Source organism: Anomaloglossus baeobatrachus, chromosome 2 (genome assembly GCF_048569485.1).
Source record: "Anomaloglossus baeobatrachus isolate aAnoBae1 chromosome 2, aAnoBae1.hap1, whole genome shotgun sequence".
Taxonomy (NCBI): Eukaryota; Metazoa; Chordata; class Amphibia; order Anura; family Aromobatidae; genus Anomaloglossus; species Anomaloglossus baeobatrachus.
The window spans coordinates 159,919,246-159,937,000 of NC_134354.1; the positions used below are offsets into that span (position 1 = coordinate 159,919,246).

Below are 17,755 nucleotides of genomic sequence, written 5' to 3' on the forward strand. Positions count from 1 at the left end.
TGTCACTTCGTTCTGCAAAGAATGCATCCATAATTCAAAATTTTTCTGTGTTTAGGGCTGGTGTCACACTTGCGAGTGCCTCACGTGTATCTCACGAATGTCTTGCGGTGCATGACCAGACACGGACTCACACTCTCCTCACAGGAGCGTCTCAGCTGCATAGAGATGCATGCAACCGACCCACTCCTGTGAGGAGAGTGTGAGTCCGTGTCTGGTGATGCACCGCAAGACTCATGTGAGATACAAGCAAGGCACTCGCAAGTGTGACACTGGCCAAACCTGTATACCCAGCTGAGTTTGACTCCCCTGGTTTAGAGGCTGTAGCAGCAGAACAGGTGAGCCCCCTGATTAGCTGCACCGGTCTCTATTGTAGCCTGCAAGCAATCACTAGAGCGACTTCATGTTTCTACTATACAAAACTTAAAATTTATAGTGTTGTAGAATGGGAGAGTCCCAATGTTGTGGCCATAATTTGGTGGTTACACTCATCTTACACGCAGTACTGTTATATATATTAAGCTATAATTACTGACATGCAGCAGAGGTCTGAAAGTAGTTTTTTGGCTTTTCTTTGTAGACCATGTTTACAGCATGTGAACTGGGAGTATTTGATTTTCTACATGAAGCTCAGGAACCAGTGTCTGCAGGAACCATTGCTTCTCGATTGAGCACCAGTGTGGATGGCATGGAGCGCTTGCTTGATGCCTGTGTTGGACTGAAGCTTTTAAAGGTTGACTTGAAAAATAATGAAGGTAACAATTTTAAGTACTTAAAAGTTTGTAATTGGAGTCTAGAATTTTGGGTACAGGTCAAATCTGATATAATCAAAAGTAAAATACTCATGATTGTGAGATGTTGACTTGATAATTACACATTTTAAGCAACTAGACACTGGCCAAGGAGGCACAGTTGGCATATACTGGGCATATCTAGAAAATGCTAGGCACTGGTTAGGGGACAATTCCAGTACAACATCATATATAATGACAAATTATTACCCTGTGTATAACAGAGGAGTAGATTCTATATGCACATAGATTGCTGGGTCCAGTGATAGAGATACATCATGTCACAAGTCTCATGATAAACTCAGCTATGATACATAGGTCTTTTAAGTGTTTCACCTAAACAAAACAGATCTCAGATCTTCCATCTCAGAATGTGTGTATACTACTATGTTATTATATACATAATAGATAAAGCGAAAACTACTTATAATAGTGTCGCGGGCGGAGGAGGGGACGCTGCGCTCTCCCACTGCTCGGGTCCGGCCGCTGCTGCTGCTGCTCGGTGGTTGCTCGAGCGGTGGGCCGGATCCCGGGGACTCGAGCGGCGCTCCTCGCCCGTGAGTGAAAAGGGGGTTGATTGTGGGGATTTATTGTCCGTGACGCCACCCACGGTTGTGGTGATTTTGGTGACACCACCGCTGCTCTGAACGGGGATCCCGGGAGCGGTGACTGGGAGCAGCTTTGTTGTTAGTTCTCCCCTCCGTGGGTAGGGGGTTGGTGGTCCCGGGGCCCGGTGATGGGGTAGGGGTGGATGGCAGGCGGGTTACGGGGCCTGGTGAGGTGCAGGGGCAACGCTGTGCCGCACGGCACGGTGGTACTCATTCAGCCCAATGATGAGGACACAGTTCTCGGTAAAACACTCGGCTGGATGGACGGGTCCCACAGACGGCTGCGGTGTTGTTACTCCCTGCAGGTTGATGGTGACTGCCTTTCCCTGCACCTGTGGACGGTTGTTGGTTCCGATGGGTCCCCACCGGTAACCCGCTCCCCAGCTTGGATGTGGGCTGGAGGAGCCCTCTTTTTGCCCGCAGGCTCTGGCCCTGAGAAACGGTTGCCTTGGCGGTGGCGGTGTTTCCCTATTCTGGTTGGACTGTTGCCTTCTGTCGGGACTTAGCTGTTTGGAGACCCAGGAGGTCCCCTTCACTAACGGATTCGGCAAATTCACGGCGACTCCTAGCCTTGCCGGGGTCCGCAAGCCCCTGCCAGATGGTGCTGATTTCTCTTCGTGTACCGGTCCGGTACCGCCGGGCCACCGCCCGTCCACGGTCCTTATGGTAACTCCGATAGGCCACTCCTGCAGACGGTCTGCCAACCTTGCTGGACGTACCTGGGCTCCAACCCGGGCACCTGCAGTAGCTCAGCACGCTTTTACTCTCTGCACTTAACTCTGCTCCGCACTCAAGCTCTGCCTGAGCTAAACTGACTGCAGCTTCCTGCCTCCAGGACTGTGAACTCCTCGGTGGGCGGGACCAACCGCCTGGCCCACCCCCTGGTGTGATCATCAGCCCCTGGAGCAAGGCAACAAGGGTTTTTGTCTGACTTCAGTGTGCCTGCTGGGAGTGCGGGGTGTGTAGGGTGTTGTGCTCTGTGGCCCCTGGCTTGTCCAGGGCGCCACAATAGCATCTAGAACAGAGGTCTCCAACACACGGCACGCAGGCCGCATGCGCCCCCTCAGGCTGCTTCGTGTGCCCCCAGGCCTGTGCCCCTGTTTACTATCGTGGCTGGTGCAGGGGCCGCCCGCAGCCACTGTCTGCACTTTATGTCAGATGAATGTTTTGCCGGCGCTGCGCTCTCAGAGTCAAGCGCTCTGTGCACAACTATTCCTCCAATGGAAACTGCCTGACCTCGGCTGCTTACCTCTGATTGGCGGACGGCTACGGCTGCATTGGAAACGTTGTGCACAGAGAGTTTGACTCTGTGCGCTCAGCACCAGCAAAACATTCATCTGATATAAATCGATGACAGGGACTCCGGCCCATGCACCTGCCACGATAGTCAATGGGGGCATGGGCCTGCAGACAGCAAAAATGAGGCAGCCGAGGGAACGCGGAACAGGTGAGAAGAATGGTGTTTTTTGGGTTTTTTTGTGTATACGTGAAGGACGGCACATTAACCTCTTAGCGACCTATGACGTACTGGGTACGTCATAGCTCCCTGGTACTTACGGACCCATGACGTACCTAGTGCATCATTGCGAAATCGCGGCCCCGGTGGCTGCGATTGCTTTGCAAATACCTTAGATTCGGGGAGCAGAGGACCTCTGCCTGACCTCAGGAGGGGTGGTGTCTCCTCTCTAGACCTACAGAGGCTGTGATTGGCTGACAAACGCTGCTCAGCCAATCACAGCCACTGTAATGTTTTTAGCCATTGAAAATGGTTGAAACATTGAAATCCAGCCATGATCAGTGCAGCTATAGCACTGATCATTGGCTGGAGCTGGGTGACCTCTGTTTCACCCGCCCCCAGCTCTGATTGGAGAGACCGGCCTTGTGACCGATCTCTCCAATCACTGTGGATCAGGGGCAGGAAACCGCTCCCCTCAGCTTCACTCCTGCATCTGTGGAATCTGAGGAGAATGATCGGTAAGTTATAAGCCACATTACTATAGGATGGGGACATTACTATAGGATGAGGACAAGGCTTGGGACATTACTAAAGGATTGAGACATTACAAGGATGGGCACAATACTATTGGATGGGGACATTACTATAGAATGGGGACAAGGTTGGGGACATTACTATAGGATATGGACATTACTATAGGATGGGGACAAGGTGGGCACATTACTACAGGATGGGGATATTACTATAGGATGGGGACAAGGTGGGCACAGTACTACAGGATAGGGACATAACTACAAGGGGACAAGGATGGGAAACATTACTATAGGATAGGGATAAGGCCGGGGACATTACTATACGATGGGGACAAGGATAAGCACATTAATATTGGATGGGGACATTACTACAGGATGGGGACAAGGCTGGGGATATTACTATGGGATGGGGACAAGGTGGGCACATTCCTATAGGCTGGGGACATTACTATAGGATGGGGACAAGGTTGGCACATTACTATAGGATGGGGACATTACTGTAGGATGGGCACATTACTATAGAATGGGACAACTAAAGGATGGGGACAGTACTACAGGACAGGGAGATTGCTACAAGGGGACAAGGATGGGGAACATTACTATAAGATGGGGAAAATGATGGACATATTACTACAGGATGGGCACATTACTATAGGTTAGGGACATTACTATAGGATGGGGACAAGGATGAACACATTACTACAGGACGGGCACATTACGATAAGATGTGGACAAGGATGGGGCACATTACTATAGGATGGGGACAAGGATGAGACACATTACTACAAGATGGGGAACATTATTATAATATGGTGACAAGGATGATCACATTACTGTAGGATGGGGACTAGGATGGGGCACAATACTACAAGAGGACAGGGATGGGCACATTACAACAAGATGGGGAACATTACTAAAAGATGTTGTCCAAAATTTTTATATAGTGCTAATTGTAACACTATTAGCTACAAGAAAGGGATAAAATATAAAAAAAACCCTACAAAATAAGGCATGACTTTTTTTACCATCAAAATTGGTTTTTTTTTATATATTTAAACAAAGAATGTGCACATTTGTTATACTAAACAAGTGAAAAATGTTCAAAATCAGTGATCCAAAGGTGTGTAAAAAAAAAATATATGGTACCAATAAAAATGTCACTTTGTCCTGCAAATTATTTTTTTTCCTCTGTGCGGCCCATACACCCAGCCGAGTTTGAGACCCCTGATCTAGAACTTATCAGTGGCAGCTCCCCACAGAGTATAATGTCTCCACACAGCACTTCAAACAGTTTGATGATGCCTCAAACAGTGTGTTGTCATCTAAACAGTATGATGTCCCCGCACTGCTCCCCACAGAGTATGACGTTCCCACACAGCCCTTTAAACAGTATGATGTTCCCTCAAACAGTATTATATCCCTATACAGTCCCACAAACAGTATATTTCCCAAAACACTGTCACACAGTATGATATTCAGGGTAGACAGCAGTGTGAGCAGTCTCTTCTTACTTGAGCACCCCTGGTATCTCCAGTGTTAGATCAGAATGACAGGCTGTATAGGAGTGTGACTGGCCTCTTACCCTGGTATATTCAGTATCCAGTATTTGATCAAATAGACAGAGTGGACAGTAGTGTGATCAGCCTGGTATCTCCAGCATTAGATACGAATAGCAAGGTGGACAGCAGAGTGAGTGGCATTTTCTTACCCAGCGTGTCTGGTGGGTGTGGTGCAGGGTGTATCTAGAATTTGATTTGCTGATGGAGGCAACACCATTTGGTTAGGGACCCATAACCAAGCGGGAGGTGGATACTGCACGGGAGGGTAGATTGTGCAATACCCTGTGATGACCTGATAGTCCAGGGGTGTCACATTCCCCCTTGGTCCTCGAGCTACAGGACATCAGAGGTTTACTTATTTATTTATTTTTTTAAACCGCAAAATAGAAAAAGAAGGACATTTTTATTTACAGGTTTCATCCCACATTAGGGAGGCATATACTTGAACGTTACAGTAACTTTTGAGTTCATCATAACAACAATGGGATCGCTACCGGTTATGTTAGTAGCGGAGGCTCAACCTGCTCAGTTGCAGCCTCTCCCTGCGACAGTCCAGTCCCAATGTCCCGGATCCCATCAACCCGCCACCCAAACAACCTGACCCGCTGCATACCTATCCGTGACCGTGGGTCCGTGACCAGGTTAAGGTCCCGGGTGTTGCAAAGACGACTCTGGTAGGCACAGGAGATGCAACTATGTACAATACACAAGTCCGTGTGGGCCGCAACCAGTCCCACAGCCATGGTCCATTTTTACTACTAAACACAGATGCATAATAATAACGAGGCCCGTGCACCTGGTGCACACATTATATGATCTTCTTAATCAGGTAACATTCTCTGTTGATTAAACTGGTTGATTAAAACTTTTTCTTTTTTTTTTCTTTATAACTCTACTCTTTATGAAAAATAAACTATGAAACATAATAAAAGAAAACACAGATTGGCTAACAGTTTTAACTCTTAAATTGCAAGGTACCGCTCACTTGAAGGCTGGTAATCAACAGCGGCGGCTGGGAGAACCTGCTCATCAACCATGGCGAGCCTTTTCACATCCAGGGCATACCAACACCGCTCTCCCCACTGCCGCATATAGGAGACGACCTCTCCCGGCTCCAGGTTACGGCCCGGGTGTCCCCTCGGGAGATGTTGCTCTATATCTCTCTGGGCGACAAACACCTCCTCTTTGAAGCTCGCTTCCCACAGGAACCCCCATCCTTTTTCGGGGTCAAAATGCCTCACAGTGCCCCGGTGCCGCGGCCCTCTGATGCGGAAGGTGGCCTTCCTCAAATGCTCCTTCTCTCTCCGAGCACGGGCAACAATCTCCCGTCGTCGCTGATCCTGTGTTGTCATCTCCGGTTGCAGCTTTTGCTAGTGTCATTCCCAGTAGGGGGCGTCAGCGTCCGGCCTCCCCTCCCTTGCTGGCATGGCTTCTAGCTGTATTCTCGCGGCCCCAACAGCCGTTGGGATGCCACGCTGTGGCGGAACCAGTGGCTCTTCGGGTTCCACCTCCACTTCCTCGGGTAGACATACCGACTGCTCCGCAGCCGGGGTTGCAGAGTCCAGGTGCTTCCCCTCTAAGGACGGGCCTGGTGATGCGGCCGGATCTGGTCGGGCCGGTGTTGGGGTGACCGCTGTCGTGAACCTGGTCAGGGGTCGGAACCGGGAGCGCCACAGCTGGCTTTTCATAAACTGGGACTGAAGATTCCACTGCCTTGGTGGGGATAGGCAGCTCGGAGTCTGCCGAGGACGGGGTTAGTGGCGGTGGAGTGCTTGCCGGGGGCAGAGGCGGACCGGATCCCACAGCTGCATCGGCCGGATTAGGGTAATCATCTGGGGCTGGCTAACCGCTTACCCGATCTTCACATGGTATTTCGATCTCACAGGCTCGCACCGCCACTGCCAGGCTCCTCATCTCTTCCCTCCAGTGGTTTAATATGAAGAGGAATTGCGTCCGCATCCTCCGACAAAGCTGCTCCGTTTCTTCCTCGATCCAGGTCGCGGTCCCGGGAGCAGCACGCTCCGGTGACCAGCCTCACGCAGCCACCATCTTTCCTCTGCAGGGTCCAGGAACGTTATGGCAGAGTCCTGGAGTCCCTGCTTCTCTTCCGCTGCTACATGTCGTCATGCCCCCTCGGTTTTCGCCCAGCACTCACTTCGATGCTGTGGCCCTCTGGGAACTTCCAGTTTCGGGCTCACTCTCAGGATGACAGGTGGGGCTTCTGCTTCTTGCGCTTTGGTGGAGAAGATGGCATTTTGGCGCCAAAAGATGGAGGAAGAAGGCGGAAATGGCGGGAAACAGGAATTTTGACTCGCGGTTTCGACTTTTAAGGCACACGTCACCCAGGTAAGTGGGTCCTGCTCGTATCCTGTTCGTGACGTCAGGAATTTGAAGTGTGCCGACCCCCGTGTCAGCAGCCGAGCTGCTCGGATCCAGGTTCTTGGTGGCTTGAGGGTCTCCGGACCCAGGGGGGGTCGTGTGGCCACTCAAATGAAGGGGGTATTTACAAGGGATTATAGAGTTTGTGACGACACCCGTGGTGTGCAGTAACTGAGTTAAATACCGCCGCTGCCGTTGGAGAGTACCCGGGGTGATGACGGGGGCAGCCAGGTGTTATGACCCTACATGGGTAGGGGGAATAGGACTCGATGTGGGAATAGGGCCGTGGGTAGCAGGGATTACTCTTGTACTCACTCAGTCCATTAAGCAGACACCGACAACTGGGTAAAAAAAGTCTCTGGACACCGCGGCCGCTGAGGGGAGCTAGTTCGGGTCCCGTCCCCAATGGTGCTGCCTGGTAATCTGTGACCTGCCTCCTGGCACTAACTTTACTTCTCTCGTGGTCCCGGTAGTGTGAAACTTGCCGGGTCCCGCTCCCCACTGTGGCTAAGTGTGGGAGCTTGCTCTTAAGGCTCACGCTTGGGATTTTCTGGACCGTTTTGAATGGAAAGTCCTATCCCCCTCGTTGCTCTAGTGCCCTGATTTTGGAGTGTTTGGGAACGAATCTTGAAGGCTCCGTTCTCCACGGGTTAATTATCGGGTTGCCTGCAGCTACTCCCCGACCTAGGGTCCACGTACCCTGTCGGGCCTCAGTCCCAGCCCGGTGATGGTGCAAGGCCGCCAGATGTCCTGCTTGACAGATCCGAGCCCCTTGCCATGATCTCCTGCGACCGGGGGTCCGATTCCTCTAGGCCCCGACCACCGTCTGCAATCTAGACAGTTTCGTACGGTAGTCCCCGCTCCCGACCTCCTCAGAGCTCCTCACAGCTCAAGGGCTACTTCCCAACTCTCTAACCAACTACTCATTACACTCCTCACCCCCCCCTCCCTGACCCCCCAGGTGGGCAACCCTATTCCACTCAAGCCATCCACTGGTATGTCTGGTGGGTGTGGTGCAGGGTGTATCTAGGATTTTGTTCGCTGATGGAGGCAACACAATTAGGTTAGGGACCCATAATCAAGAGGGAGGTGGATACTGCACGGGAGGGTAGATTGTGCAATACCCTGTGAGGACCTGATAATCCAGGAGCGTCACACAAGCGTTCTGTGCCCCCCACGCTAAAAACCACAGCCCAAAGCCGCCACTGGAAATGGTGAATTGTTTCTTAGCACCATTTCCAGGTGCTTTATCTGGCTCGTCCAGCGGCCATAATGGCGGTGGCACACTGGGTAATAAAGGGATTAATACCAGCTTTTTATTCTCAGCTGGTACTAAGCCCGAAATTCATGGTGTCACGCCAAATTAAACATGACCACCATGAATTTCTAGTAAACAGTAGAAAAAACCCCCCAACACATAGAGATGTTTGTTTTATTACAAATAAAACAAAAAAAATATTTAGAAACTCCATCTTTATTATAAAAAAATCCTTAGTCAGATGTAGTCCACAGGTAGAGCAATGTCAGCTCTGCTTCATCACTCTGTACAGACAAGCATCAATATAGAGTGAGAAGCAGAGTGAGCATTGTCAGCTCTACTTCATTGCTCTGTACAGACAGCATCTATACAGAGTGAGAAGCAGGCTGACACTGAGGCCAGAGTTCCACTTGCGAATGACTCGTGCGAGTCTCGCCTTGCATCACCCGGCATGGCCGCACACTCTCCTGACAGGAGCGCTTCAGCTGCACGGAAATACATGCAGCCAACCTCTCCTGTCAGGAGATTGCGCAGTGTCGGGTGATGCTAATACGAGACTCGCACAGTGACAGTCAAAGTTCTATCAAGTCCATGAGCCTTGGACTCGGGGGGAGCACTGACATCACTGTGAACACAGCCCAAAACAGCTGAAGACTGCCGAGTGATGAGCAATGCAATGAATACCCCTGGAAGTTAACAGGACCTTTCATGACGTCATAGCCATGTGACCAGTCTGTAACCCAATGTCTGTACAACATTCACACCAGACTGGTCACATGGCTATGACGTCATGAAAGGTCCTTTAGCCAGTGGTGGTTATCTGGGGGGAAAACAATGATCGGATGCGAAAGCAGAAGCGGCCAGGAGACAGAGTCTGCAGGACGCGTCGCGGGACCTGTAAGTATAATCATAATGTTTTTAATAATGTGCTTTCTTTTTTTTTTACAGCTCCTGGAACTGAACTGGACCCGAACTGTAACACGAGCTTCCCAGGAAAGCTTGTGTTCGGGATCGTGTGCACGAACACTATGTGTTCGGTACGGACCCCGAACGTTACAGTTCGGGTTTGCCCATCACTATTCAGGACCCCTGGTATCTCCAGTATTAGATCAGAACATGCACATCATCTGACACTTAATTAACTTTTAATTCTATAGTGATTACTTCTCTACACAAAATGATAGTGATTTACTAATTAAAGTTATTATAATGATATTTCTTTTAGGGGTTTTCCCCCTGGAAACAGCAGAAAAGTTTCATATTTTAAAAGCCATACCTTTTTCATTTTTCTCTCAACGACACCATGAGAATGAATGTATACTGCTCAAAAAATAAAGGGAACACGTAAACAACAAAATGGTATTTTAGTGTTCCCATTATTTTTTTGAGCAGTATATTTTTATATCCCAACACTAATATCTATATTTGGTAATTTAGTTTACAGTTCTATTAACCCATAATCCAGCCTCAGAAATCAAATATTCACAAAAAGGTATTTACAAAGCAGTCTTTTTAATGACTTACACATAAAAACATTCATACCTTAAACATGACAGATGATAAAATATTTCCAACATGCAAGGCCCCCAAGAACTAAATAAACGGTTCAATAAAATCCTGCTCCTAAAATCTAAAACCTCTCAATAGGAGCACATGGTATTTTGTATTTCCTTTGGGAGCAAAAATATAAAGTACAAATGATGTCAGTGAATAAAATACGCTAATCAGTGAACTCACCGATTGAGCAAAATCCTACATAAACATATTAATGGGCACAGATACCTGTGGTAATGGCAAGGCAGGTACAAACTCAAAATGATGAAAACATCCAAGTGTGTGGTTCAATATGTGTAGCGCCCTTGAAAATCAGGTAGTTGTACATATAGGCCCCCGCATAACACCTATCCCACGAAGGGTTAAATCAGCCGACCTGAAACCCTAGTCCCCCCTTAGGAAAGGACAGACACACCAGTGGGTGGGACCAGGCGGTTGGAAACGCCGACCTAGGGTTCTGGAGAGCCCGGGGCGGGAAAACAGTCAGATAAGATCAGGTTGAGTTCAAGTTTGGAGGTGAAGTCTGGCAGGTGCCAGGGTCGGAGCCCTGACACCTTGGCTAGGTGTCAGACAGTAGCTAGAGTCTTCAGGAGACGGGAAGACGGCAGCCGGAGATCCGAGGTGGACTGGGACAGGGCTGGAGCCCGCTGGTACCGACACCGGAGAACCGACCCAGAAACCGTGTGCACAGAGGGGGTACTTGGACCCTGAAGCCAGGACCGGCACCGACGGCCTAGCTAATTTAATTGAGGGCAGGATTTTAGGTCCTGTCCCAACCTAAGTCCCGAAAAGTAGACAACCACCCACAGAGAGGGATAGGGCCACTGCCAGGGCCTGTAGATCCCAAGGGTCAGCGTCAGACGGGCACGGCTCCCAACCAAAGGACCGAGAGCGGACTCCCGTGTTTCACACCGGGAAATCCTACTTACAAAACACTGAGTGCAGAGGAGAGAGACTTTGACTACCAACCCCGGTGTGGGATCAGATACACACATCTGCGACAGCTGGCCACCATCACCTTGGTTTACCACAGGACTTGTGTGCTTTATTCCACTATTAGTAACATCCCCGGCCTGGCCGGGTGCGCCGGCCTCTGCAATCACCATCCTCAGCATAGAGACACTGGGCCCCGGGACATCCATCCCTTACCACGGAGGGGTTAACATTCAGCTGCCAGCCCAACGTCCCTGGGAGCCCCTCAGCAGCAGCGTTGGTGCTACATCTCACCACACACCGTGGGTGGCATCACAGACATTCTACAACCAATCCTGTATAAATACGTCCCTTTTATTCGGAGTGTCCGCGCGACCCCCCGGGTCCGGAGAACCCCTCGAGCCGTACCGTAGATGTGGATCCGAGCAGCAGCGGCTGCTGGCACGGGGGCGTCACATATGTTTGTCAGATGTACAGTGGCATTCAAAAGTTTGGGTACCCCTCTTTAAAATTACTGTTATTGTGAACCACTATGCAAGTTGAAAATGAAATAATCTCTAAAGTTAAGCAAGCATCGCAGCTTGTAGCCAGCCAAAAGTTTTTCAATTCTTGTTTTTCATTCTTCCTGGGGAAAGTCTTCCAGTTCTGCGAGATTCCTGGGTTGTCTTTTGAGGTCTAGCCACAGATTTTCCTTGATTTTCAGATCAGGGGACTGTGAGGGCCATTGTAAAACCTTCAGCTTGCTCTTTTTCAGGTGATCTTTTGCATCTGCCCATTTTCAGTTTTTTATTTAAAAATGGAAAATATTAAAATGTTTCTTTTTCCTAAAATACAAAAGGAAATGTGTCATCTTTACCCCCTTCATAACCGCGGGCAGTAAAGTTACGTCCTATTTTTATGTGACTTAACAACCAGGGACGTACTGTAACTTTACTGCCTAAAATTCATTTGATTGCCATGGCCATAGCAATGGCTTTCAAATGATGTCCCCTGCTGTTTCTTACAGCAAGGGACCTTTGCTTGATCCCCCCATCAACGATCATTGTGATTGGCTGTTCAAATCTGAACTGCCAATCACATCGATCGCACTGTTTTTGGCTAAAAAATTACCCTAAACAGTGCGATCTAATGACATCAAGCCATGATTTGATGCAGCAGCATCATATCATAGCTGGAGACCAGCAGACACGGTACCCCCACCCTCTGCAGCACTGATTGGAGTGATCGTGCTATGACGTGCAATCGCTCCTATCAGGGTGCAGTGGGGCGGTCTGTCCTGACAGTGACTGCCCTCCCTAGGCTTGTGTTGGCCTGGGGAGCCCTCCCCCAGCATGTCTGCACCGTGCACCTGCTGGTACTTGTAGTACCACATAGCCGGCGCTGCTGTCTGATTGCCGTTCCTGCTCCTCCTGTAAGTATTGCTTGCTCCCGTGATGCCCCTGCGAGCTGCCGATGTGCCACCCTGCCCCCTGCCGATGTGTCCTCCTGCCCCCTGCCGATGTGCTCCCCCTGCGATCTCTATTCTGCCCCCATTCTTCTGTCTTTGCTTCTCCAGTCTCCCCCTCCCCCCTCTCCATCTGCTGTTCCTCTCCGACATCCCCTACCTGCTGTCACCGGGTCGTACGAGGTCTTCATTGGTCCGATTGTATCTGCCTCCATCGCTGGTTCCTTCCTGGATCTTCACAAATGAGCCTTTAAACTTGCTGCCTGCTGCTCCTGTAATAAGCTGTCCATTTTGCTGCCTTCTATTCCTCCTCCAGTTCCTCTGGTCAGTTATCCTCCTGCTAATCTCCTCTGGTCCTGTGAGTATAATTTTTTTTTTTCTGTATCCCCTGTCTATTTTTACACCTCATTCGTCCGTGTGTCCCACCGAGCGCTGATCGGTGATGCATATAAGGGTATGTGCGCACGTTGCTTTTTACCTGCTTTTTACCTGCTTTTTTGCTGCTTTTTCTTCTGCGCTGTTTAATGCCAAAATGGATGTGTTCTTCTATTCAAGCAAAGTCTATGGGAATTTGGGTTTCTTGTTCACACTATGTTGTTCAAAATGCTGCCTTTTTGTGGCAGAACTTTGGTCAAAAACTCAGCTTTTCAAAGAAGCAACATGTCAATTGTTTTTGCCATTTGGGTTTTGCACTGCAAAGCTGAGTTTTTGACCAAAGTTCTGCCACAAAAAGGCAGCATTTTGAACAACATAGTGTGAACAAGAAACCCAAATTCCCATAGACTTTGCTTGAATAGAAGAACACATCCATTTTGGCATTAAACAGCGCAGAAGAAAAAGCAGCAAAAAAGCAGGTAAAAAGCAACGTGCGCACATACCCTAAGAGATTGGCATCCGTGCTCAATTTTCGGAGGGATTTTTTTTTCTTCGTGTTCCCGGTCGCATTTTTCACCTCATTCATCTATGCATCCTGCAGTGGCCGATCAGTGATGCACATCACTGCTCAGCGTCTGTGCAGTTGAAAAGTCAAGTGGCGCTCCTTCCCTTTCGAGCCTTGCTGTGCCTCCCAAGCAATTTAATTCCACCACATATCAAGTATCCGCGTACTCAGGAAAAATTGCACAGTACATTTTATGGTGCATTTTTTCGTGTCACCCTTGTAAAAGAAAAAGCTACCTGGTTGAAGCAAAAATTTTGTGGCAAGAAAAATATATATATACAGTACAGACCAAAATTTTGGACACACCTTCTCATCTCTAGAATAACTATTAAGAGGAGACTTTGTGCAGCAGGCCTTCATGGTAAATTAGCTGCTAGGAAACAACTGCTAAGGACAGGCAACATGCAGAAGAGACTTGTTTGGGCTAAAGAACACAAGGAATGGACATTAGATCAGTGGAAATGTGTGCTTTGCTCTGATGAGTCCAAATTTGAGATCTTTGGATCCAATCACCGTGTCTTTGTAGAAAAGGTGAACGGATGGACTCTACATGCCTGGTTCCCACCGTGAAACATGGAGGAGGAGGTGTGATGGTGTGGGGGTGCTTTGCTGGGGACACTGTTGGGGATTTATTCAAAATTGAAGGCATACTAAACCAGCATGGCTACCACAGCATCTTGAAGCAGCATGCTATTCCATCCGGTTTGCGTTTAGTTGGACCATCATTTATTTATCAACAGGACAATGACCCCAAACACACCTCCAGGCTGTGTAAGGGCTATTTGACTAAGAAGGAGAGTGATGGGATGCTACGCCAGATGACTTGGCCTCCACAGTCACCAGACCTGAACCCAATCGAGATGGTTTGGGGTGAGGTGGACCGCAGAGTGAAGGAAAAAGGGCCAACAAGTGCTGAACTCCTTCAAGACTGTTGGAAAACCATTTCCGGTGACTACCTCTTGAAGCTCATCAAGAGAATGCTAAGAGTGTGCAAAGCAGTAATCAAAGCAAAAGGTGGCTACTTTGAAGAACCTAGAATATAAGACATATTTTCAGTTGTTTCACACTTTAAGTATTTCATTCCACATGTTTTCATTCATAGCTTTGATGTCTTCAATGTGAATCTGCAATTTTTAGAGTCATGAAAATAAAGAAAACTCTTTGATTGAGGTGTGTCCAAACTTTTGGTCTATACTGTATTTTCACTGCTCAATGCTATCACCTTTGGTGAAGCCCCTGTGGGTTTAAGTGGCTCACCAAACATCTAGATAAATTCCTTGAGGTATCAAGTTTCCAAAATGGGAGTTCCACTGGTTAGGCACCATAGGGGGTCTCCAAACGTGACATGTTGTCCGCTAATGATTCCAGGCAATTTTGCAGTCAAACGGTGATCCTTCTCTTCCGAGCCCAGCTGTGCGCCCAAACAATTGATTTCCACCATATATGAGATATTGGCGTACTCAAGAAAAAATGCACAATAATTTTTTTTTTATTTTCATGGCTCAATGTTATAAACGTCTGTGAAGCTCTCGGGGGTTCAAGGGGCTCACCAAACATCTAGATAAATTATTTGAGGGCTCTAGTTTCCAAAATAGGGTCAATTGTGTGGGAGCTCCATTGTTTAGGCACCTCAGGGGGTCTCCAAATGCAACATGGCGAGCGCTAGTGAGTCCAACTAATTTTGTATTAAAAAAAAATCGAATGGTGTTCCTTCCATTTTGACCCCTGCCGTGCACCCAAGCAATTGATTTTTACCACATATGAGGTATCAGCGTACTCAGGAGAAATTGCACAATAGTACATTTTCTCTTTTCTGCCTTGTGAAAATGCTAAATTTTATGGCTAAAGTAACATTTTTATGTAAAAAAAATAAAATTTTCAATTTTTCCTTCCACATTGCTTTAGGTGTTCCTGTGAAACACCTAAAGGGTTAATAAACTTTCTGGATATGGTTTTGAGTAGCCTGCTGGGTGGTTTTTAGAATGGTGTCACTTTTGGGTATTTTCTGTCACCTAAGCCTCTCAAAGTCACTTCAATTGTGATGTGTCCCTAAAAAATGGTTTTGTGAATTGTTGGAAAAATTAGAAATTGCAGATGAACTTTGAACCTTAACTTCCTGACAAAAAAAAAATTGTTTCGAAAATTGCGCTGGTGTAAAGAAGACAAGTGGGAAATATTATTTAGTAACTATTTTGTGTGACACCACACAAAAGTTTGAATATCAAAGTTTGAAAATTGTGAAATTATTTTCACAAATAAACGTAGAAATTATTGGCCTAAATCTACCACTTCATAAAGTACAATACGTCCTGAAAAACAATGTCAGAATCCCTGGGATCCATTGAAGCGTTCCAGAGTTGTAACCTCTCAAAGTGACACTGGTCAGAATTGCCAAAAATGGCAAGGTCATTAGGGTGTTTTAGTGGCTGGGTGAAGGGGTTAACTTTATGCCTTTTAGAATATCATATTAATTTCAACTTGCTTAGGCTGCTTTCACACTACGTCTTTTTAACATGCGTCCTGAACGTTTTTTTGCTGCAAAAGCGGATCCTGCTTTTACAGCAAAAAATGCATGCAAACGCATGTCTTATTTTGCAGGATCCTGTCACTGAATGTTTAGGGGCGGGCATTGGAGTCATGTGATCGGGAGTGAGGGGAACTAAACGTGCCAGACTGGGAGCCGGCATCTGACAGCTGCGAGGCTCGTAACCAAGGTAAACATCGGGTATACTTGCTTGGATACCCGATATTTACTTTGGTTACAAGCGTCTGCAGCTGCTAGGAGCCGGCTGCCTGCACACGTTACCAACGTAAACATTGGGTAACTAAGATAAGTGGTTACCCGATATTTACCTTGGTTACGAGTGTCCGCAGCTCTCAGGTGGGAGAGAGAGAGACAGAGAGGGAGGGGCAGAGACAGAGAGAGAGGGAGGAGAGAGAGGGGGAGAGACAGAGAGAGAGGGAGGAGAGGGAGGGGGAGAGAGACAGAGGGAGGAGAGAGATAGACTGATCACGGAGGCTGGTTTCTGGGCATGCTCAGTAGAGCAAGCAGGATCCTGCCTATCAGCACGCCAGCGTTCACATGCGTTTGCGTGCTGTTTAGTCAGGATCCAGCAATTTGCAGAAGTTGGACGCAGCTCAAAAACGCTACAAGTAGCATTTTTGAAAGATGTTAAAAAACTGCAAGTCGCTGGATCCTCACTATAACGCACGCAAACGCAGGTGAACGCATGTTGACGCGAGTCCATTGCAAATGCATTGAAATGAAAACGCATTTGCACTGGATCCGTTTCTGCGTTAAAAAAACGTTCAGGACGCATGTTAAATAAACGTAGTGTGAAAGCAGCCTTAACTGTTCTCTAAGAGTAATATTTAAAAGGGGTGCCCAAACATTTGCATGCCACTGTGTCATGTCCCACAACTTTACAATCATTCACTGTTTTGCATTTCTGTTTGTTGTATTTCTGTTTCTATGCTGAAGCTTTGCCTTTCCTTGTATTTGACCCTGCTCACTCCCTGTAGCCCTGTGATGTCAGGTTTTTGCCTCCCCTCTCCTCCATTTTGTGTATGTTCTTCATGCTCATGTTACATGCTAATGCTCTCTGGATTGAATTATTCTTTTTTACCTGCTGCATTCGTAATTCAATACAATAATTCAGTTTAAGCATCCCTCTTTTCCTGGAGTCTTCTTACATGAGATTGTAGCTGAGTTAAGCTTTTTGAGGAGCTGATGTGAATGTGAGTACTTGTCATACGAAGGGCCTAGAAAAAGCGGTCTGTTCAGGCACCACTACGTTCAACATACCCGGGAGTCAGAATACACTGTATGTTAAAAAGACCGAACTCCTAAATAACATCTTTTTTGCTGTTGATAGATGGAAGATGGATTATCTTTCCTTGCCCTATGTCACCAAACACTGAAGAGTCATCAAGGCTGGATTCATCTTTTGAAACACTTGTTGGGATGTATCATATGGGGTCTGTTCCTGTCATATATCGTCACTTATCAGGCTCCAACAACAGAATGTGATGTTCATGCAAATATTATTTACAGATAAATTTCATTGATATTTTAGTGGGTAGCCTCCACAGTGGCATGAGAGCAATGTAAAAAGTTTGCTGAACCCTGCCTTCACTGCCTTCCTCTGATGATGTGAGGGGTTGTCCATCCCGTGGAGACTTTCTACGGCGCTTCTGATGCCACAGCAGTGGACATTTCAGAGAAGATGAGAATGGGACACCAGTCCGACAGAGAGGCAGTGGCAGCTGAATGAAGGGGCATGAAGTATGGAAACTTCATCAT

At 47.7% G+C, this 17,755-nt stretch overlaps 1 protein-coding gene across 1 annotated transcript in view; it reads left to right on the forward strand.

Annotated features, from left to right (window-relative positions):
- The first annotated feature begins 580 nt into the window (after window positions 1-580).
- ASMT (acetylserotonin O-methyltransferase) overlaps window positions 581-17,755 on the forward strand; it is a 113,250-nt gene continuing 96,075 nt past the window's right edge. Inside the window, exon 1 of the mRNA XM_075333466.1 lies at window positions 581-752. Coding sequence (XP_075189581.1) covers window positions 581-752 — 172 coding nt within the window. The remainder of the gene's footprint in view (window positions 753-17,755) is intronic.